The 21,799-nt window shown below is 61.2% G+C and overlaps 2 protein-coding genes across 4 annotated transcripts; both read right to left on the bottom strand.

Moving 5' to 3' along the window:
- Positions 1-232: 232 nt before the first annotated feature.
- On the bottom strand, positions 233-21,362 carry SCAMP4 (secretory carrier membrane protein 4). Of its 2 annotated transcripts, none has more exons than XM_030845452.2 (7): positions 21,283-21,362; positions 14,658-14,706; positions 13,372-13,500; positions 12,925-13,081; positions 11,106-11,207; positions 6,009-6,126; positions 233-4,859 (listed from the first exon to the last, which is right to left on the bottom strand). In XM_030845452.2, exons 2-7 carry the CDS (start codon positions 14,662-14,664, stop codon positions 4,680-4,682), a joined length of 693 nt encoding a protein of 230 aa, XP_030701312.2. In that variant the 5' UTR covers positions 14,665-14,706; positions 21,283-21,362; the 3' UTR covers positions 233-4,679. The 2 variants fall into 2 exon arrangements, with proteins under 2 accessions (XP_030701312.2, XP_060153389.1); XM_060297406.2 differs by lacking the exon at positions 21,283-21,362 and adding an exon at positions 16,335-16,442.
- ADAT3 (adenosine deaminase tRNA specific 3) lies at positions 16,458-21,367 on the bottom strand. 2 transcript variants are annotated; one of them, XM_030845451.2, is made up of 2 exons: positions 21,283-21,367; positions 16,458-17,786 (listed from the first exon to the last, which is right to left on the bottom strand). In XM_030845451.2, the coding sequence occupies exon 2, from the start codon at positions 17,508-17,510 to the stop codon at positions 16,458-16,460; it is 1,053 nt and encodes a 350-aa protein (XP_030701311.1). In that variant the 5' UTR covers positions 17,511-17,786; positions 21,283-21,367. The 2 variants fall into 2 exon arrangements, with proteins under 2 accessions (XP_030701311.1, XP_060153388.1); XM_060297405.1 differs by having other exon boundaries at positions 16,458-17,527.
- Positions 21,368-21,799: the final 432 nt, after the last annotated feature.

The raw sequence follows: 21,799 nt of genomic DNA, 5'->3' as shown, positions 1-21,799 counted from the left end.
CCGCCGTGGGCAGACAACCTGAGGCAGGGTCCTCGAGGGACTGAGCCCTCCTGACTGCCCACGGCTGTGACCTGCTCATTTATGCCTTCCGCCTCCCGGGTAAACCTTTCACCCTCAATCTGTGTCTCGGGTCCAAGTCATCCTGCTGCAAAGGAGCCCACGGGCGAATCCAGCTCCTCTTCTCTGAAGCCACAAGTCAGAGATTCGAAAAATGAAAGGAATGTCACTCATCCTTCTATTTTTATTTTTGCAAAATGTGGTTTTTAAAAACGTTAAAATGCAGGCATAGAAAACAACCTTATGGTTACCAAAGGGGGAAGGGGGGGTAAATTAGGAATTTGGGATTAACATATACACACTACAGTATATAAAATAAACAACAAGGACCTACTGTATAGCACAGGGAACTATATTCAATACCTTTTAATAACCTATAATGGAAACACCAGTGTAAAGCAATTATACTCCAATAAAGATGTTAAAAAAACACCTATAATGGAAAAGAATCTGAACAAGAATAGATATACATGTATGTATACCTGAATCACTTTGCTGTACACCTGAAACTAACGTAACATTGTAAATCAACTATACTTCAAAAAAAAAGTTCAAATGTAATGAGTTTATTTTTTAAATGACATTAACAAATGTTTCAAAATTTTCTGTCTTCAATCCTAATATAGTAAATAACAGTACTGAGCTGGGTGAGGCAGGAAGGGTCCCCCCAAAGGTCTCAGAGGGAGCAGGGCCCTGTGACACCTCAGCCTTGCACTCAGGCCTCCAGAATGTGGGCGTCAGTTCCTGCCCGTGTTAAGCCACCCAGTCTGTGGTTGTCTGTTACATGGACCTTTCCACCTGCCCCCTGGCCCCTGGGTCTTTGTTGATGAAAGACAGCATCTAAACCCAGATTCACCACCCCCCAACTGATGAGTTTCTTTGAGTAGGTTCGGAGTAAACTCTACAAATCAAATGTAATCCTGATCAATCATTCATTTTCTCCATAGCAAAGTTAAATCGCTTCCAGTTACCTTTTTTTTTTTTTTTTTTTGGCCACGCCGTGCAGCATGTGGGATCTAGTTCCCTGACCAGGGATCAAATCTGGGCCCCCTGCATCGGGAGCGCGGAGTCTCAACCACTGGACGCCCAGGCAAGTCCCCTTTTAAAAACTTTGGTTTTTTTTTTGTTTTATGTTCTTACTCCTGGAAGTGACTTCCATCAGCCTCGATGCTTTGGCATGAAACTGAGGGTACTTGATCCCTCAATCAGATTAAAAAAAAAAAACCTTCATCAAGTTTTCTAGTTCAGTTGCTGCTCTTGACTTCCACTGAGAACAGATCTGCCAGGTCAAATCTTGCAGCTAAAGCAGGGATCTCACCCGGGTGGTCCTGCCCCCAGGGGACACGGGGCCATGTCTGGCGACGTTTGTGGTCATCACGACTGGGGGGCTACTGGCATCAAGGGGGTGGGGCCAGCAAGGCTGCTCCACACCCCGCAGCACCCCGGACAGTCCTCAGAAGATGCTCCAACCCCAGTGCTCGCAGTGCCCAGGGAACCCCGAGCTGGAGGACAGCTGGTGAGAAGCTGTCAGCTATCAACTACTCACAATTCGCAGGACCTGCCTGGTCCGCCGGCCTCCTGTCACCAGAGGTGACCTGTCGCTGCTCCCGACCAAGGTCAGCCCCTCCCCTCGGATCCCACTGAGGATGCTCTCAGCCCAGCCTCCCCTGCAGGAAGGCTCCCACGGGCGTCTGCAGGTGCCGTGCCCCCACCCTCACCTGCACCCCTTCCCCCGTGAATGATGCTCTCGTCCATCCCAGGGACCCATCCCCAAAGCCAAGCCCCTCGGTGCAGCCTCGGTTCTCTTTCCCTGGACGGGCTGAGCGGTGGCCCGGAACCTGTGATCTTACTTGGAAACAGGGTCTTTTCAGATGTATGAAAGGTAAGGAACCAGCTGAGATCATGCCGGATGTGGGGTGGGCCCCAAGTCCAAGGATGGTTTCCTCGTAAGAGACAGAAGAGAAGGCTGTGAGGACAGAGGCAGAGCCTGGAGCGCCCTGAGGGTCGGAGAGGCAGGAAGGACCCTCCCCTGGAGTCTGGAGGGAGTGCGGTCCGGCCACACCTGGATCCAGAACCGGGAAGGATAAATCCTTCGTTTAGGTCCCAGGTCAGTGGTCCCGTTACGGCCGCCCCAGCAGACGGTCCCCTTCTCGACCTGGCCTTGGTCCCCTCACCTCCACCCTGTCCTGTGTCCCCGTCACCTCTGAGCCGAGGACGCGGATGCCCTTCCCCAGACCCACGTCCCCCACACCGACAGGTGAGCCCTACACCGCCCGCGACCCAGCACCGCAGACTGCGCGGCTCACACACGTGTATCCCCTCAGCTCGGCAGGGCAGAGCCCGAGATCCGGGGTCCCAGGCTGGCTCCTGCCCAGGGACCACCTGCCCTCTTCCGCCCCCACTCTTCCCTGGCTTCCGGGGTTCCCCACAACCCTAGGCTCGGAGCGGCCTCACCCCATCTCTGCCTCTGCCTTCACATGGCCCCTCCCCGTGTGTGTCCAAACGGCCCCCCTCTTAAGGACACCAGTCCTGCTGCGTTAGGACCACCTGCTTCTGTGTGACTTCCCCTTAACTAACTACTCCCGCAAAGACCCCGTTCCCACACAGGTCCCACTCTGAGGTGCTGGGTCAGGACTTCACGTGAACTTGGGGGGACGCGAGGAAACCCACGCCACTTGCTCTGGGTTCCGTCTGCCTCCTCTCTGCTGACTTCGTTTCCTTCCCCGGGTGTCCGTGGGGTAACAGACCCGCCGCCGCTCTCCTGTGTCCACGCGGGGTGTCCACTCCACCACCAGGGCCCCCCGTGAGCCGGGCTGGGGCCTCTGCAGACCCACGCCGCTCCTATCTCAGCCACTTCAGCCCTCGTGTCTCCTTCCCGGCAAGTGGCGCTGGTGTCTCACTTCCTGCAAATTTTCTTTCTCAGATGAAAGCTGCTGAGCGTGAAGAAAATGTGACTGAAAGCAAGAACACGAAGGGACATGGCTTGCGGGCGAGGTTCCGCGGTGGGTGGGGCAGGGTCCCGGGCAGGGGCGGCCGGCAGCGTGGACGGCACTCGGCCCAGCGCACAGCCTGGTCCTGGTTTATCCCACCGGAGGCCGTGGGCGCTGGGACCCAGGGGAGGAAGGCCCCGGAGGTGATACCACATGGCGCCAAAAACAGCCCCCTCGGAGGCTCCTCTGATGCGGAAAGGATGTCTTTATTTCCTGGATATTCTCACGTAACAAAAACCACAACGCACAGCGAGGAGCGGGGTAGGGGTGGGTGCTGTGGGCGATCCCGGGCTGGCTGACGCCTGCTCATCGCCCGTCACTGGTGGCGCCCCGCTCACGCGAGACTCGGCCCCACGGGGAGAGCGGCGCACGCCTCCGTCACGGGAGGTGGCCTCGGGGACGCCATCTCAGGGGCCCATTAGGGTCCCAGACCCGGGCGCTTTCTCGCAGCCACCTTCGGGCACCGCGGGGTGTTCAGCACGAGTAGCCAAGCAAGCAGGCAGAGGCGTGGGGGGCGGCCCAGCTGGTGCGACAGGAAGGGCGTCCTGCCCCGAGGGCTGGGCGGCTAGGAGCCGAGGGGCAGCATCCGGGGCGCCCGGGAGCCTGGACGGGGGCCCATCCACTCACACAGGTGCAGGCTGCTTGTCTGGGAAGGAGCTGGAAGGACCGGAGGGCAGAGCGAAGGGGCGGGTTCAGATTCCTAATAAGGCACAGACTTGTCACTCTCCTCTGTCCCCTCAGGGACTCCAACTCCTGGTCCCACGGCCCCTGCGTGGACGGCAGCCCACGAGCCTCGGGCCCAGTGCTCGGCCTGGGGCGTGCGCTCTGCGGAGACGCGTCTGGTTTCCCGTCTGCTTTCATCGGGGACAGACCGGCGGCTCCCCTTCCCCGCAGAGCGAGTTGGTCCCAGGTGTCAGATCTGACGAGGTCCTGCCTGAGGGTCCCAGCTCTAAGACACCTCCAGGGGAGATGAGAGCGTCTCGGAATGAGCGTGGCCACGGGCAGGGGGACTGGAGGTAAGCTGCCAATGGACAGATGGACAGCCAGCCAGACGGGGTGAAGCTCAGATCATGGCACTGAGGCGGCAAGTCCACAAGAGGGGAAACACGTGGAGGATCCGGCTACCGTCATGCCCCTCCGTCTCCCACCAGGGACCGGAACCTGGTGCTGGGAAGGCCTCCCTCTTTCCCTCTTACTGGAAGCTGGGCCGAGGGTGACCACCCGGATGGAAGCCGGGAAGGGTGGATGCAGGGCCGGGGCCCTTCTCCGCGTCAGCAGCTCTGGAAAGGGGGCAGCCGGCCCACCTCTGACCTGCAAGGCCCGGGTCAGCCCCCCGAGACCCCAAGGGGAGAGGGTGTGGCTGCAGCACAGTGGACGTCACGGTGACTAAACGCATTCAGGACCACAGGGGGTGGCCTTCTGCTGGACAGCGGCGGCCGGACAGCTTCTGGGCAGAGCCCGCAGGGAGCCCTGCTCTCGGGAGTGAGGTGAATGCGGGGGCGGGTCCCCGAGAGCCCCCGGGTCTGCCGTCCCGTTTGGCGGTGGGGCCTCACCAAACCCAGGGCAGTGGCAGTGGATGGCGAGGGGCAGGTGGGCCGGTGGAGGGCGGGCAGCGGGGCTGCCGGACTCCCCCTAAGGCCACTGGCTGCCGCTGGCCGGGTAGCTGGGCACGGTGGGGTACTCAGGCAGGCTGTTCCCCGAGAAGTTGTTGTACTGGGCCTCCCGGGACGGCGGATTCCGCCAGGCGCCTGTGCTCCACTCCGTCTGCGCCTTCTGGAAGCTCCCGCCAGCCCCGCGGTAGATGCTGTGCACCTGCGGGGGTGGAAGAAAGGACGGTGGAGAGACCCACTTGGGTTCGAGGCGGGGCTTTTCTTAAACAGATGACAAACTGCAGGAGCTTTAGAAAAAGTGCAGAAGCTGAGACGGGGTGGGGGGGGGGCTCTGAAGGCCACGCCTGCGCTGTGACCACTGCCTGCCCGTCCGAGGGTCTCCGCCACCCCAGTGGAAAGGGGCTCGTCCAGGACAGTCCTGCAGCCTGGCGACCACCCGGTGACTCAACTCCCGGGGCACATCAGGCCCCGGGCCCCCGTGTGGCCAAGGGCATCTCTGCAATGACTTCCTCAGCAGAGACCTCTGGGGACGGACCACTGCCTCCTCCCCACCGTGCAGGAAGGCTGGGCCCCTCGGACACGGGGCTGGGCTATTTCTGGAAGTCCCAGCAAATCCACTAACTGAGAAGATGGCATTTGTTTTAACTGGAGGCTCTTGAGCAGCGAAGCTGACGCTTTTGTCCTTTATCTTTCTCCTGTGCAATGGCCTCCCGGCGAACCCCCAAACCGGGGCGGTGCTGGGGACCCCGATGGGGCAGCTCTGCTCTGGAGGACTCGCTCAGCTCGGAACCCCTCCCGTCTGCTGCTGAGATGTTCCTGGTGGAACCGCAGCTGTCCCTGCACCGCCTTTGTCCCAGCATCTCCCCAAGCTTCCCTTGGTTCCTCCTGCCCCCTTCGGGTCATCCATAGAGCCAGGGGACTTCAGGGGCAAACACGGAGGAGGTGGGTGCGATGGACACAAGGAATTTTTAGTTTTAGTTAACTTTACTCAATTTGGATTTAACTGTAAACAGCGATTAGTGGCCGGCGGTGGCTGAACTGGCAGTGTGGACCACCGTCTGGGACACGCGTGCTAGGGGCTCTGGCAGGCAGTGGTCACCATCGGCCACAGGGCACTGTCTCCCCAAGTCCCTCCTCCCTGGAAGGCCATGTGGGCAGGACAGCAGGGCCCTGGCCTGAGCAGTCGAGGGTCCGGACCACGGAGGGTGTGCCCTGCTGACAGCGCTCACTTCACTTCCCGATGCTCGGTCTCCTGCTCCCAAAACAGGGTAAGACGAGCCCCCGGGGCTGGGAGGTCAGGACACAGGATGCGAGAGAGGAAGTGGGATGTCTCGGGACCCAGAGGAGTTACCTTCATGATCGTGATGGCCATCATGGCGGCCGACATGGAGAACATGATGGCCGGAAGCAGCATGACCACGGCGGCCCCGACACTGGTCTGGAAGAACCCAATCGCGGCCAGCCAACCACTGCAAGGGGCGAGAGAGCGTGTGGGAGCCAGCATGACCACCAGACAAGGGCCCACCATCCCTCATATGTAAAGAGCTCCAATAAATCAACAAGAAAAAGGTAAATGACCAGCAGAGAAAATGGGCAATTCACAAGGAGCAACAAACTTAGGAAGCAATGCTCGAACCCACCAACAAAGATGTGCAAGTTAGAAAAAGTCTTGTTCTCACACCATCGTCCCGGCAAACATCGTGAGGGAATGGAGAAACAAACACTACTTTGTCAGTGTGGGGTGCACCCTTCCTGGAGGGCAATGAGGTGTGACCTACAACAAGACTTAAGTGCTCATTCCTTTTTCTTTCTTTTTTTTTTTTTTTTTGCGGTACGTGGGCCTCTCACTGTTGTGGCCTCTCCCGTTGCAGAGCACAGGCTCCGGACGCACAGGCTCAGCGGCCATGGCTCACGGGCCCAGCCGCCCCGCGGCATGTGGGATCTTCCCGGACCGGGGCACGAACCTGTGTCCCCTGCATCGGCAGGCGGACTCTCCACCACTGCGCCACCAGGGAAGCCCCAGCGCTCATTCCTTTTCCCCCAACTATTTCACTTGTAAAAATTTATGCCACGGCCATTGTTTGTAAGAAGGAAAAGCTGAGGGTAACCTGTGAACGCCCACTGGCTGGGAATGACTGGAACATCAGTTTGCTAAGGAGACAGCAAAACAAGAGAAAAGCTGGTGGTCACTGGGTGCGTCCCTAGTCCACATGCGGAAGAACACCCATCTGGTCTCTGGGAGGGAGAGGCAGGAAATAGGGTGTTTTTGAGAATGTTTCTTCTTAGCAAGTAATGACACCACACTGTTCAAGATTCAGGAAATTAAAAAAAAAAACACAATAGACAGTCTCTCTCCTGCCGACCCCCTCCCCAGCCCAGAGGGAACTGGTGTAGCTCATCTGCTATGTATCCATCCTGAGAGGGTTTATAAGACGTATGCAACCCGCTGCAGGCACACACGAACAGGCCTCGCCCCTCTGTGAAACCAGGAGAGGCGTCCTTGTGTACAAACAAGGACAGCAGAACACGCTGCTTTGCACTTTGAGGGGTATGAGCACAGCCGGGTGGCTGGGGGGCTCAGGTAGGTAGACAGGCAGATGGGGCTGGGCCAGTGGGGGGCTGGATGCTGTCCTGTGGGCTCCTGGGAGGGGAGGAGGGGCTGGCTCTGCTGGGAGAGGGGCCACTCTGGGGACCAATGATCTCGCATCGGATCTGGGGCCATGGATCCTGGCCACTGGGGAGGGTGGGGCTGTAGGATGCGGACCTGCTCCACGGCCCAGACTCCCAGAGGGACCGGCAGCCGGAGCTTCCAGAGAGCAGTATCACCAACAGCCCAGGGTGACCCACTCAGGACAGTGGGTGATAAACCGGCCTCGACCAGCTACGGACAGATGTGCAGAGCCTGCTGCACCCACCAGGCGGGTCAGCCAAGGCAAGCGGCAGTGGAGGGAGGGCAGGGAGGATGACAGGCCTGGAGACAAGGCGGCAGGGACACGAGGGTGCCAGGTGCTCCCCCAAGGCCACTCGGCCAGGAGCTCGAGGGGACAGAGCCAGGGATATGGGGACAGAAGGTGCAAAAGGACAGCACAGGGATGCAGCCTGCAAAGGCTATGGGAGTGCCTGGCAGCTCCTCAGACAGCTAAACAGTTACTGTGTTGCCCAGCAATTCCACAACCAGGTGGAAGAGGAATGAGAACACACATTCACACGGATACCTGTAGAAACCGCACAGCAGAACGACAAGCAATAACAGACAGGCACACACAACCCAAGCGTCCACCATGTGTCCGTGAATGGACACACATACCATGTCCCTCCACACACGGGAGCATCACTCAGCCACGAAAAGGGGTGAAGCCCCGACACTCGCTACCACGTGGACGGACCCTGAGAACACGACGCTCAGTGAGAGAAGCCAGACGCAGAAGGACACACAGAATGTGATTCCATTGATGGGAAACGTTCAGAATAAGCAAGTCCACAGACACAGAGAGGGGATGCGTGGTTGTCAGGGGCTGGGGAGGGGGTGTGGGTGACTGATGATGGGGACGGGCTCCTTTTTGGGGTGATGGAATGTTCTGGAATTGGATAGAGGTGATGAACCTCTATCCTTGTAAATACACTGAAAACCACTGAATCATGCGCTTCAGAGGCTGCCTTTCTGGCTGTGAAGGCACCTAGATAAAGCCCCTACCATGGAGACTACAGACGGTCGAGCTCCCGGATCAGAGAGGCGTTCACGCCTCACCTGGAGTCTGATGTGAACCAACCGCAAAGGCCAAACGTTAACAACCCACAGGGATCCCCGAGGGGAAAAACACTGTGGAAACCTGTGACACCTGCAGGCGGGTAAGAGCACTGCACCCGCCATGTGTGGTCGAGGCCAGGACGTCAGATGTGGGCGGGGAGTTGGCTGAGTGGTGGGCGGCGGGCTCTGCCCCGGGTCCGTGAATCTCTAAGGAGCCCCACATGAGGTCACGAGAGGGCAGGAAGGACACGTCTGAGCACCTGAGGTGCTGGGGTCACTGTTGGTTTCCTGGCGCAAAGCAGCATCGCAGCCTTTTACGTATAAGACGTCTCAGAGGTTTTAAAAGTCCGCCTCCTGCACGGACTCACAGGGAAGCGTCTGGGGTGAGCAGGGAAGGACAGACCTGCGGGCCCGGGACTGGCTGGGAGCCGGTGCCCCCGGAAGGCATCCCCGAGGCTCCACACGCTGACCCCCGAGTGGTCCACTCGCTCCCTGGAGGTGACCTGCGGGACTGCGGTCACCTGGGCAGGAGGGTGAGACCCCGGGAACAGGGAGACCCCAGCCAGCCAGGAGGAGACCCCCGGAATGGGCAGACCCCGGGCGGGGAGGCTCAGCAGCGGGGCAGACCCCAGGCGGGGGAAGCCCAGGCTGGCCCGTCAGGGTGAACGCAGACAGGCAGAGCTGCAGCTCCTCGGCCCCAGCCCCAGCACTGAGCCCCGAGGCGGCCCCCGGGCCAGGCGCCATCTACTCCCTCATCTGCGGAGGCCGGGGGTCCCCATACGGTACCAGAGCCAGGACAGCTGCCCAAACCAGCAGGAAGGGGAGGGCCTTGGGTACCAGGTACGGAGCCTAACCCTGACCCTAACCCTTGCCCCCATCCACGCCTGTCCCCCTGTCTGCAGACTAGGAAGTCAGGAGACCCCTTCAAGGGGAGCAAATGAGCCAGCCCTTGGGAGGTGCCCAAGCCCCCCTGCACACCCAGGAGCACTGTCACCGTCACTGTCACCGTTGTTATTACTACCCCCCTCCCCCTCCCCAAACAAGGGCAACATCTCGGGCAGCCCCTGCACGAGGTGAGGTCACCAGCTGGGGAGGCCCCCACGGGAGGTGGGAAGGTCGGCTCCGATGTTCCCTTTCTGCAGGCTGGGCCCCAAGGAAGGTGTGCGCCCTGCCCGTCCGCACAGAAACCACGGCGATGGGGGGCCAGGCAGAAGGCGGCTGGGTGCCAGCGTGAGGCCGCGTCTGGAACCAGACCTCGGGGGCTCCCCGTCCCAACACCGCGTATGCAAACGTGGAGTCCACCCGGGCACCTACTCTCCCGCTGGATCTGGGGTCTCGGCCATGCCTGGGGGTCGCCCAGTGAATCCCTGCACTTGGGGTGGTCCTGAGGACCCCACACCCGCATCTGGGAAGGCATCGGCCGAGAGGAGGCCCAGCATTCAGGGTCTGCTCACCATGCGGGGAGGGAGCAATGTCAGAAACCCGGAGAGACACACCCTGGAGATGACCCTGGGTGACAGGCTCCATCCTGGGGAGGGGTGAAGGCCCGGCAGCAAACGGACACCGAGAGGCCGTGCAACCTCGAAGGGGCCTCAGGAAAAAGAGCGCGCACAGCTCACCACTGCCAAGGGCACGTGGCGGCCGTCCCCGCGGACACGGCAGAGTGACGGGGACGGACACCTAGAAGGCAATGGCAACAGGCGCCCCCCACCCAGGAGCCAGAAGATCCACCAGAGGGCGTGACCCAGAAGACCCCCCGCCGCTCACACGGGCAAGGTCCCGACACGCCGAGAAATTCTACCAAGAGACGTGGGGACACGCCAGGCGGCACATGCGGCAGGAAGAGCAGCCGCCCAGCGCCACCTCTGGGCACTGCCTGCCGCAGACGGACCCGCTGCCCCGACACTGCCACGTCCTGCTCCAGGGCCCCGCGGATGTGGCACCTTAGGTGGCAAAAGGGACTTTCCAGGTGGGATTAAGTTAAAGCCCCTGAGACAGGGATGACCCTGGATTCCCCGGGGGTCCTAGCGTCATCCCAGGGTTCCTATAAGAGGGAAGCGGGAGGGTCAGAGGCAGAGAGAGACGGGAGATGCTGCGCTGCTGGCTCTGAGGATGCAGGAGGGGCTGAGAGCCAGGGATGCGGCGCCTCTAGAAGCTGGAAAAGGCGGGAACCGATGCTGCCCTGGAGCCTCCGGAAGGACCAGCCCTGCCCACTCACAGGTTAAAGTGAGTTCTGACCTCCAGAATGTGACATAAGTTTCTTTCATTTCAAGTCCCTAAATCTGGAGTAATTTGTTACAGTAGCCACAGAAACCTCGTATGATACCCCAAAAGCAAACAAATGGAAAACGGCTCGCCCCCTAGATGGCAGGCCTAGGCACAGGTGGCCGCTCGGGGCAGGCCCTCGAGCTGCTCTCCCACCCCCCAGACACACCATGGACCACGCTTCCCAGGTCCTCCTGGGGCCGGGTGACCACGCACGAGGCGGCAGAAGGCGGGCGGATCCGCCGCACCCGGCCCCCGGAGCCGGCAGCTCCCTGGAGGGTTGATGAGAGCAAGGAGCAAACATCAGCCCTGTCCCGGCTGTCGGAGTTTTGGGGTCCTCGTCACAGAGCTCAGCCTGCACTAACGGTACGAGCAAGTGACTCGTGGCCCCAGAGCTGACCCCGCTCGTCGCGGGCTCTCGGGGGCCCTGCTCACCATGCGCCCCATCCCGAGAAGCCAATAGCCTGGATGACGGTCAGGATGAACTGGGCTCCGAAGATGAAGAAAAACGCCATGAAGTTGAAGGAGCTGTCAGATCTGGAGGAAAGGAAAACAGCCATTACTGAGGCCGAGGAGGAAGAGGCAGAGGCTGCGGGAGTGGGACGGCCCCTCCCCTGCAGTTCCCATCAGAAGGGGCCCAGCACTGCCCTTCCCAGAGGACGTCACCCAGACACACTCCTCCTGGGAAGTTTAAGAGCCTCCTGCGTCCTAAGGACATGCCCGCACCCGCGTGGCCCAAGGGAGGTTCATCGTGGATTTGAGGTGCTCTGCATGCTGGACCCATGCCTGCTGCCCCGGACAAGGGAGGCTGCACGGGGCTCACCCAGGCCGCTTCCGGCTCATGAAAGGAGGGCAGGCGCCGGGGGACCCACAGCAGAGGAAGGGCGGGGTAGGCAGGGATGCCCGCGTAGCTCAGGGCTGCTCCCAGGCAGTCCCCGAAGCCCTCGGGGGTCCCCGTTCCTGCGCACGGTCACACCAGCCAGCCTGGGGCCTCAAGCAACAGGCCCCTTTTGCTTCAGCACATGTGAGCAGGTTTCTGATTCTTGCCCCCAAGAGGGCACCAGGGGCCCTGTATGACTCCCACTGAGTCCTGGATTCAGGGACCTTCCAGGGGCAAACATGGCACACACCTGAGTAGCAGGGGGCTGGCTGGGGTTGAACTCACAGAGCAAGATTCACAGCACCCAAAAGGTGGCAACAACTCAAACGCCCATCAACGGATGATGGATAAACAGCTGTGGGGGGACTTCCCTGGTGGTGCAGTGGTTAAGAATCCGCCTGCCAATGCAGGGGACACGGGTTTGAGCCCTGATCCAGCAAGATCCCACATGCCGCGGAGCAACTAAGCCCACGCGCCACAACTACTGAGCCTGCGCTCTGGAGCCTGTGAGCCACAACTACTGAGCCCTTGTGCGGCAACTACTGAAGCCCGTGCGCCTAGAGCCCGTGCTCGGCAACAAGAGAAGCCACCGCAATGAGAAGCCCGCGCACCGCAACGAAGAGTAGCCCCTGCTCTCTGCAACTAAGGAAAGCCTGAGCGCAGCAACGAAGACCCAACACAGCCAAAAAAAAACCCCACGATATTATTAACAAAAACAAAACAAAACAAAACCAGCTGTCCCTCCACACACGGGGGCACCACCACTCAGCCACGCAAAGGGGTGAAGCCCCGACACTCACTACAACGTGGATGGACCCTGAGAACACGATGCTCAGTGAGAGAAGCCAGACACAGAAGGACATGCAGTGTGTGATTCCACAGACAGGAAACGTCTAGAACAGGCAGATCCACAGACACAGAGAGCAGGTTCATGGTTGTCAGGGGCTGGGGAGCGGGATGGGGGGATGCTAATGGGCACAAGGTTTCTCTTTGGGGTTTTAGACAGTGGTGATTGTTGTCCAACCTTGTGAAGATACTAGAAACACTGAACGGTTAAGCAGGTGAGCTGGATAACATGTAAAAATATGATCTCAATAAAATTCTTAGAAGTGAACAAAACAGGCAGCAGCTGGTTTTGGCCCGTGGGCCGCTGTCTGCAGACCCGATATAAAGTGCCATCCGAACTGGACAAGGGGAGGGGGTGGAGCTCACGCCTGGGCCCGGCGGCAGATGCAGACCAGGATGCAGCCCACGCGGGGCCGGGCACGGAGGGGAGCGCACGCAGTGAGGTAGCCTGTTCCCTCAGTTTGGGGCTGTCAGCACCAGACACTCCCCGAGGGCCCCTGGAGGGTGCAGGCCACCCGCCCCACTCACCGGAAGGCCTTGTATGCGGGCCGGAACCAGCACACGTAGCCGCAGGGCGAGAAGAGCAGCAGCCAGACCAGGGCCAGACCGAAGTTGGCTCCCGAGCCGCCGGCGATCCACCAGGCCAGGCAGGCGATGAGGTTGATGCCCAGGGTGGCGCAGTAGACTGTGGGGAGGGGGCGAAGGGGGAGAGAGGGGCTGAGCTGGGACACCCCCCACCCCTGGACGGCAGCTCCCATGAGTGCAGGGACCCCGAGGCCAGAGAAGGGTCCAGAGGGCCCAGCCCCGCCCCCTGCTCCATTCACACCGGACAGGAGCTCAGCAGAAAGGAGCTTTATCACCAAACCCTCAGGCTCTCACCGCCCGGGTGCAGGGCGGCCTCCTAGCCTGCCCCTGTCCCAGACTTGGGTCTCTGGGTGGTGCAGGTGGCCCCCCATTCCTGCCCTGTCCACTCACACAGCCACAGGCGGTAGATCCTCTTCACCAGGACCTGGTGCTCGATAGGGATCTCGTCAGAGAAGTTCTGGTAGAAGCAGGGCTTCAGGGGGATGAACTTGGGCAGCGGGGGGAAGTTGTTCTCCTTTTCTGCAGGGACAAAGGAGCCAGAACAAAACCCACACTGCAATAAGCTTGTAGCGGCCCCAAAGATGCGCCCATCTGGTCCCAGGACCTGTGGACATGTCACCTCACGGGGCAGAGGGGACTTTGCAGGTGGGACTAATTAAGGCCCCTGGGATGGGGAGGACACTGGATTCCCTGAGGGGCCCAGCGTCATCACAGGGTCCTTATAAGAGGGAGGCGGGAGGATCAGATGCAGAGAGAGATGGGAGATGCTGCACTGTTGGCTGTGAGGATGCAGGAGGGGCCGCGAGCCAGGGATGCGGCACCTCTAGAAGCTGGAAAGGCGGGAACCACTGCTCCCCTGGAGCCTCCGGAAGGACCAGCCCTGCCCACACCTGGATTCAGCCCCGTGAGACCCCAGTCGGACTCCTGACCTCAGGACTGTCAGAGAACAAATTTTATTTTAAATCACTGAGTTTGTGGTGATTTCTCAGAAGTCACAGGAACACACACAGACTCCATGGCAGGGCCCACGTGCCATTCACACCTTTGACTCCAGGGAAGGTTCTGGCACTCGGGACATATGAACTTCCCAGGGCGGCTGTAACAAAACGACCACAGACTGGGGGGCTTAACACAAGAGAGATTTATCCATCTCCATTCTGGACACCAGATGACTGAGATCCAGGTGTGACAGGGCCACGCTCCCTCCACACGCTCCAGGGGAGGGTCCTTCCTGCCCTTTCCAGCTTCTGGGGGCTCCAGGCGTCCTGCGCTTGTGGACCCGTCCCTCCAGTGTCCGCCCCCATCTTCCCTGGCTTCTGTGTGTCTGTGCCCACATTTCCTCCTTCTTAGGACGTCTGCCATGAGACATCAGGGCCACCCTATTCCATTGGGACCTCAAATTAAGTTACATCTGCAATAGGGTCCTGTTCCAGGGTCCCGGGGTCCAGACTTCATGGTTTTCAACACAAAACCTTTCCGGTCTCGCGTGTCTCCCGGCTCAGGGGCCGTGCTCATCTCTGTATGGCTCCATTTTAGCGCACGTGCTGCCATGGCAGGCACTGCACGGGCCTCAATGGGGACGTGATCCTGCCCGCAGCACAGCGTCCAGCGCCCGAACGCTTCCCAGAGGAGTGGAGAAGCCAGAACCCTCGCTGTGTGACGCGGCCAGGACTCACCTGACATTTCCGCTGTGAAGACAGGGCAGGGGCAGAAGCCTGCAGCCACCTGGAGGGGAGACAGTCACAGTCAGGGGGTCCCCATGTCTGCTGGGTGACCCCAACGCCAGCTGCAGTCCCAGAGGGCTACCGCGGGCACCGTCCTAACCACCAAACTGTCCATAGGGGTATCTGGGCTCTTGGCCCAAAGGTTGGCCCAGCCCTGAACATGCGATCCCAGTCACCACCTCACCTCAGAGCCCCCCAGGCAGCCTGGCACTTATGCGAGGGGAGGCATCAGGCCAGAGGATCCCGGCAACCCACCCCCACTGCCCTCCTGCCTCATCTCCCCCACCCCCCAAACTTCCCCTTTATCCACGGATGGCTCTGAGCACCTCCTATGGCCACAAAGAATCTCTGAATCACCGATAAATGGGTCCATGCTCATTGCTGTGTGACCTCAGGCAAACCACACAACCTCTCTGGTCTGCGGTTTTTGCCCTTGTGAGTCTTGCAAGGCCAAGGACCCCATTGCAATCCAAGTAAAACACCAGGGGACAGACCCGGCACCCAGCGGCCCTGCCCAGAAGGAGCCCAGGAGCCCGTGTCACAGAGCAGCCCCTCACAGGAGACACCATCGAGGCACGTAACTGAGCTGAATTCACCTGTTCCACGAGGGCCCTGTGGGCAGATGGTGTCATCTTCAGGAAACAGGCCAGGCAATGTGGCCACGCCTAGCGCCCACCTGGCCCTCACGGTACAGCTGGCCCTGCACTGCCCCCTGTGCCTGGCACCAGAGTGGGTAGGGGAGCCCTGCCTGGAGGTGGTCCAGGTGGGAAGGATCCAGTGACCGAGAGTTCCCTGGGTCCACCCCCCGGCCCCCTGCTCAGTGAGGGCCCCACCGGGACCCTCAGCCCGGCCTGGCCCTGCCCTCCTGCCTGCAGGCCCCACTGTCTGCCCACTGCTCCGGCTCTGGCCAAGCCCCCCTGACCTGTCCCCACGGGCTGGGAGCATCCCCGAGCTGGGGGCTGGAGCGGGGGCTCAGGGCAGGGATGTCTCAGGGCCCTGTGGCACTGTGTGGTCAGTCAACATGTATCTGCTGGATGGACAAACAGGCTGCTCCGAGCCCCTCGCACACGGGTCCTAGTGCTAACCCGCCTTGGAAGAGCCCAAGGGCCCCTCTGGGGACCCCGTGGGCACCTGCGAAGGACGGGAAATTGATGTGGTCAGCTGAGTCCAGGCTGGCCGGGCTCCTCCCCAGAGTCCAGCCACAGCCTTCCAGACTCTGGGGGCCCCGCTCTGCCCACACGTGGCTCAGAAGCTCACCGCCCGCACCCCCTCCAGTACAAGCCCAGGTGTCGGCGGAAGCAGCCACCCCGATCCAGGGACCCTCGTTCCTCTATCAACAGACAACGACCTGTTTTTTTTTTTTCTCTTGGCCGCACCGCTTGATACGTGGGATCTTATCGAACCTGTGCCCCCTGCACTGGAAGCACAGAGCCCTAACTACTGGACCGCCAGGGAAGTCCCAGACACCGACCTGGTTTTCAGTTGTTTATTTTCACACGTCAGAGCTGTTTCCTGACACCTGAGAAAAGGAGACACAATCCTGGTGGCCCCAGAGGCCCAGGTCTGAAGCTGCCCGGCTACTCGGCCTGGCTGGAGCCCCGCTACGCCCAAGCCCGGAGAAGAGCTCACCCAGACAGGCATGCACCCCACGCGCCGGCAGCAACAGCGCGAGTGTCCCCAAGCCGAGACGGGCCGGCAGCCCCTGGCAACGTGAGGGAGGCTGAGGAAGGTTCGGTCCGGTCCAGGTCGGGCCTATGCGTCGGGGTCCAGCCGGCGGCACTGGGCCTCCAGCACGCCACAGAAGGCCTGGAAGCGGTGGTTGAGGTCCGGCTGGGCGTGGAGGCGGAAGCGGGTGCCCAGCGCACCGTCGGGCGAGGGCGCCCCGTAGAAGACGCGCCGCACGCGGGAGTGGACCAGGGCCATGGCGCACATGGCGCAGGGCTCGCGGGTGACGTACAGGTCGTAGCCGGTGCACACGTAGGGCAGGCCATCGGCGTCCTCATCCAGCTTGTGCACGGAGCCCGCGCGGACGCCTGGGGGGGCGGCGGCTGGGGCGAAGGAGCAGGCGGGGTGGGGTGCAAGGTCATAGGCACCGCGGCCCTGGCCCCGGGCCACCAGGTCGATGCACACCATGGTGGCGTGCAGCAGGGGTCCGGCCGCGCTGCTGCAGTCGTGGCCTGTGGCCAGCACGCGGCCCGAGGCTGGCTCCACCACCACTGCCCCCACGGCCCGCAGGCCCCGCGAGGCCGCCTGCTGCGCGGCCCACACGGCCCGCTCCATGTGGCCCTGCATCGCCACCCGCTCCTGTGCCGAGAAGAGCTGCCCGGCCAGGGCTCGGGTCACCTGCCGGTCCTCGTGGAAGGTGGTGGGCCAGTGGGCGCGCGCCTCCTCAAACTGGCCCCTGGTCAGGGGCGGCCGCGCGGGCACAGGCACCAGGAAGGGCTGGCCCAGGCCACGGGGGTCCACGGCCGGCGGCGGGAGGAGCTCGGCCAGCGATCGCATGCCCGCGGCCGGACCCGCCAGGCACAGCAGCATCTCCAGCGCGTGTGGGCAGCCGGGGCGGGGGCTGGGTCGCACCCTCTTGAGGTGAGGCTGTGCGGGCAGCGGGTGGACGGCTGACACCTCCTTGAGGAGGCGTGAGGTCTGGCGCTTGTCCAGGACCGGCGCGGCATAGGCCAGCACCAGCTCCACAGCGCCGGACTGCTGCTCAGACAGGATCGGCAGGGCCTGCCACGCCGGCTCTCGCTCGGGGCTCCCGGCCTTCGCGTCTCTGTGTGGCTCCACGTCGCCCGGGGTGGGGTCCATCCTCGGCAGGGCTCCGACTGCGGGGACAGACACCGGAGCAGGGCATCATCCTCAGCTGCGGGAAGCCTGCTGGGCCGGACGAGGGGTCGGTCCCAGGAGCGTGCCGAATCTGGAGGCTCGTCCAACCGAGCGAGACGCATCAGCGGTCGTGCTCTCACTCACGGCCTACTAACGCTTGCTTTGCACAGAGTTTAAACCGCCCTCGTTACGGTGTCTTTTTCCCCCTTTTGCTTTGAGATGTCTCACGCTGGGAGAATGCACACCGGACCTCAGAGACTTAATACAAAAGAAAGAACATAAACTCTCAGTTTTTTCTGTGTTCCACGGATACCGAGGACCGTCTGCACTACACCGTTTTACATAAGGGCCTTGAGCATCCTCGGATTTTGTCATCCTTGGGGGTCCTGGAACCAGTTCCCCATGGATACCGGGGAGCAACCGTGTTGACTACGTGCTGAAGTGGGAATACCCTGCCTGTCTCAGGTTAAAGAAACGTATTACTAACGTTAAGTTCACCTGTTTCTTCATACTTTTCAAAAACATGGCTTCTAAACGCTTCATCTCACATACATGCCCCGCATTATATTCCTACTGGTCAGGGCTGCCTTGGATGACGTTAGAGATGCACTACAGATGACCTTCGCGGGACCCCAGAGGATCTCGGTGCCATGCCCGCAGCACCCTGCACCCTGGCGGCGTCTCGGAGTGGGCCAGCCCCTTCCGCCTCTCCCCCCAGACGAGGCTTTTGCTCCTGTGATGCGCCCCGGCTCACAGGCCCCCCAGAGGACACGGTAGGTCCTCGCCCACCACCGCCTGTCCGAAGCTCACGATACGAGCTTGGCAAACGCACAGGACCAGGGGTGCAGGTGGCAGCTCTGAGAAGCAGCCAGCATGGACGGGCCCCTCGGGCGCCCATGACGCCCGTGCCAGGCGGGGGCCCTCAGGAGGGTCCGGGGCACTGGCTCTGAATCTGCTCCCGGCACACACCGTGCCCAGGATGCCAGGGCCTGCACAGCCTGCCCCAGGCCACAAAAGCTCCCATTGTCTCCCGGGCAAGATAAAATTGTCTCCTGGGCAAGACAGACACAGTCCCGTTTGTATCTCCAAGAATGCAAGCTCTGATCAAAATAAAACAAATGACAAATACAGGGGGCTGCCATTGGGACACTGCTGGCCGGGCTGCCGGCTCCCAGGGAGGATGCCTAAATACAGCAGGCCACCATCCGCTCCTAGGTGTGTGTCCAGGAGAACTGGAACACACATCCACACAGGCACCCGCACACGCACGTCTGCAGCGGCAGGATTCCAGCAGCAAAAGGTGGACACAACCCAGATGTCCACAGAAAGATGGACAGATAAACACAACGTGGTCCCTCCACACCCAGGGGTATCACTCAGCCATGAAAAGGGGTGAAGCCCCGACACTCGCTACAACGTGGCTGGACCCTGAGAACACGATGCTCAGTGAGAGAAGCCAGACACAGAAGGACCCACAGGGTGTGATTCCACTGACGGGAAACGTCCAGAACAGGCAGATCCACAGACACAGAGAGTGGCTTCGTGGCTGTCGGGGGCTGGTGGAGGGGATGGGGAATGACTGCTGATGGGGACAGAGTTCCTGTTGGGGGGATGGAATTTTCTGGAATTAGACAGATGTGATGATCACTCAACATAGTGAATACGCTCATACACTTTAGGTGGGTGAACCACACAGTGTGTGAATCATATCTCAGGAGAGCTGCTGCTCCTTGCGGGTGGTGGGGGACATGTGGTGGTCGCCAGGGCAGCCGGCCCCAAACTAGGCCCAGCACCTCGTGACCACTGCTGGCACTGGAACCACCGCACGTCCTCACACTGCCGTGAACAGGCTCCCCGACTCCTTCCCATGACCCAGGACAGAGACTGTGGGGCTGTTCCCTTTCTAGAGGCCAAGGAACTTGCCTGGGGCCAAGTGGCTGGGAGGACAGAGCCAGGACCTGACGCTGAGGCCAGGTGGCCAGCAGCTCCCCGACTCTGCCTTCTGAGCCCCGGACCATGGGGGTCCTGAGCCCCTTCTACAGATGAGAAACAGGGTCCGCAGAGGGTGACCCACCCAGAGACTTGCTTCATCGTCCGCGGGGACCTAAACGCACGCGCTCGGAGGCTGACCTGGTCCTCTTTTCGTCCTTGAAGCCCCGCATCCACCCCCAACTCTGGGCGCCCCACTGCGTGCCACCCTCCCCGCTGTGCTCTTTGCTGCTCCCGCCAAGCTCAGGCCCTTCCCTGGGTGTATCCACCTCCCTCTGCCTACAGCGAGGGCACCTCATAAAGGTGCCTGTGCTCCAATGAGGGGGGGGCAGCCCCTTTCACAACTGTTTACATTTACGGTTGTAGCCTCTGTGGCGGGCACCGGCTGCCAGGCTCAGGGAGGGCTCAACTGCGTGGGGCAGGCCCTGGAGGGTCTGCAGAACCAGGGAGTCAGGACACCTAACAGCCAATCCCCTCACTGGGTGCCCTGGAACTCCTGGGCTGTGGGTCTGGGGTCCGAGGAGGCAACGGGGCTTATTCAGCAAGCTGAGTCAGGCTCTGAAGGTGACACCCAACCAGAAGAAGGGGCCTTATCTCACCCCTGGGTGTGTCCCAGCCCTGCCCGAAGCCCTTACCCAGCCCACGTTTTCCTAGCTGAGACCTGGTGTTACCCGTCCTAACCCCACCCCCAGCTTCCCCCTCTGTGAAATGGGATCCACCGCCACCGCCATGCATGGCTGCCTGGGGCAGAAAGTGACAAAATCCACAGGAGGCTCAGGGGCCCAGTGCCCTGCAACGGGCAGACTCCAGGAGGGCTCCTCAGAGGCGATGACACAGAGCTGGGCCTGGAGGGAGGGTGGGGAGCCCTGGGCAGAAGGAACAGCCAGGGCTGGAGTCTCCAACACTCACACAGTCCGGGTGGGCACTGGTTTCAAATACGGTTTCCAGGACTCGGCCCCATAGAAGGGGGAGGGCCCCAAAATCTGCATTTCTGACAAGCTCCCCAACAAAGTGGGGTCCGCAGATAACATGCAGGACGCTTCGCTAAATTCGAATTCCAGATGATCAGATAAATTTTTAGCATAATCGTTGTGTCCCATGCAATCACTGGGATATACGTATTCTAAAATATATATGTGTGTGTGTTGTTTACACTAAATTCCAATTTAAGGGGGCAACCTGCGTGTTTATCTGCAGAACCTGGCCACCCTATAAGTGGGCCATCGTGCATGAAAATTCGAGAACCTCGTGCATGTGGGGTGTGGGAGAGACCCGAGGTCACAATTTTAAAAGGTCTTGAAAACTCACACTTTCCTTAAGTATCAGAAAAGATTATCAATGTTCAGGACGTACAGAAAGGTTGGGGCATTTCCCCCAAAGCGGGCGGGAAGCTGGTAAGTGGACAGTCCAGTGGACAGCCCGGAGGTAGAGGGCTGGCCGCGATGACCCCTGGGCAAGGCACGCCGGAAACAGCTGGGGCACGGGGTCTCCACCACGGACGGCAGGGGCGCGCGCACGCGCAGAAGGGCGATGGCGCGGAGAGCGGGGTCCCGCGGCCCGGCAGCCCCGCGCGCACGCGCACGCGCACACGCACACGCGCCGCTCCCCGCGCCCGCCCGAGGCGCGCACGAGCCCGGCCCAGGTTGCTCCCTAGCTCCCCGCGCGGCCGGCGTCCACCGCAGCCGCGACCCCCGCCCCAGCTCCCGCTCGCCCTCCGCGGGAGCCTGGGACGCAAGAGCCCGAGACCCCGGGGCCGTGCGCTTACCTGACGAGACGAGCGGAAGCGCTGCGCCTCACCAAGTCTTAGCAACCGGCCCGCCTGCCCCGCCTCTTCACCGCCTGGCGCCGCGGGGCACGACGGGAGCGTAGTTCCAGGGGCGGAGTCAGCGCGAGGCGGAGGCGGAGCCTGAACTACAATCCCCACAAGAGCGCGCGCGCGCGCTCCGCCACGCTCCGCCCCTTTCTTGAGCGCTGCTCCCGTGACCGGCAGGAGAGAGGGGGGGCGAGCTCTGAGTTGAGGGTTCGAGACCCATCAGGGCGGCGGGAAAAGTCCGACCCTGGGGGCCCTTTGGGAAATCAGCAGAGTGAAGAGACTGAGGCGGAGAGGCACACGCCACCCGTTGCAGTCACTCCCCGAGTCCAGTTTGCTGCTGCCACGTGGCACCGGAGGGCCTGTGCCCAGAGACCAGGATGCGGTCTGGTTCCAGTTCTGCTCTGGGGCCCCAGCCGACTCCGGCCTCACTTTCCCATCTCTACAGTAAGCGAAAGGGACCTCTTGACTC

Source organism: Globicephala melas, chromosome 3 (assembly GCF_963455315.2).
Source record: "Globicephala melas chromosome 3, mGloMel1.2, whole genome shotgun sequence".
NCBI lineage: Eukaryota > Metazoa > Chordata > Mammalia > Artiodactyla > Delphinidae > Globicephala > Globicephala melas.
Note: the sequence above shows the minus strand (reverse complement) of the source record. Positions and strands in the feature narration are given on the sequence as shown.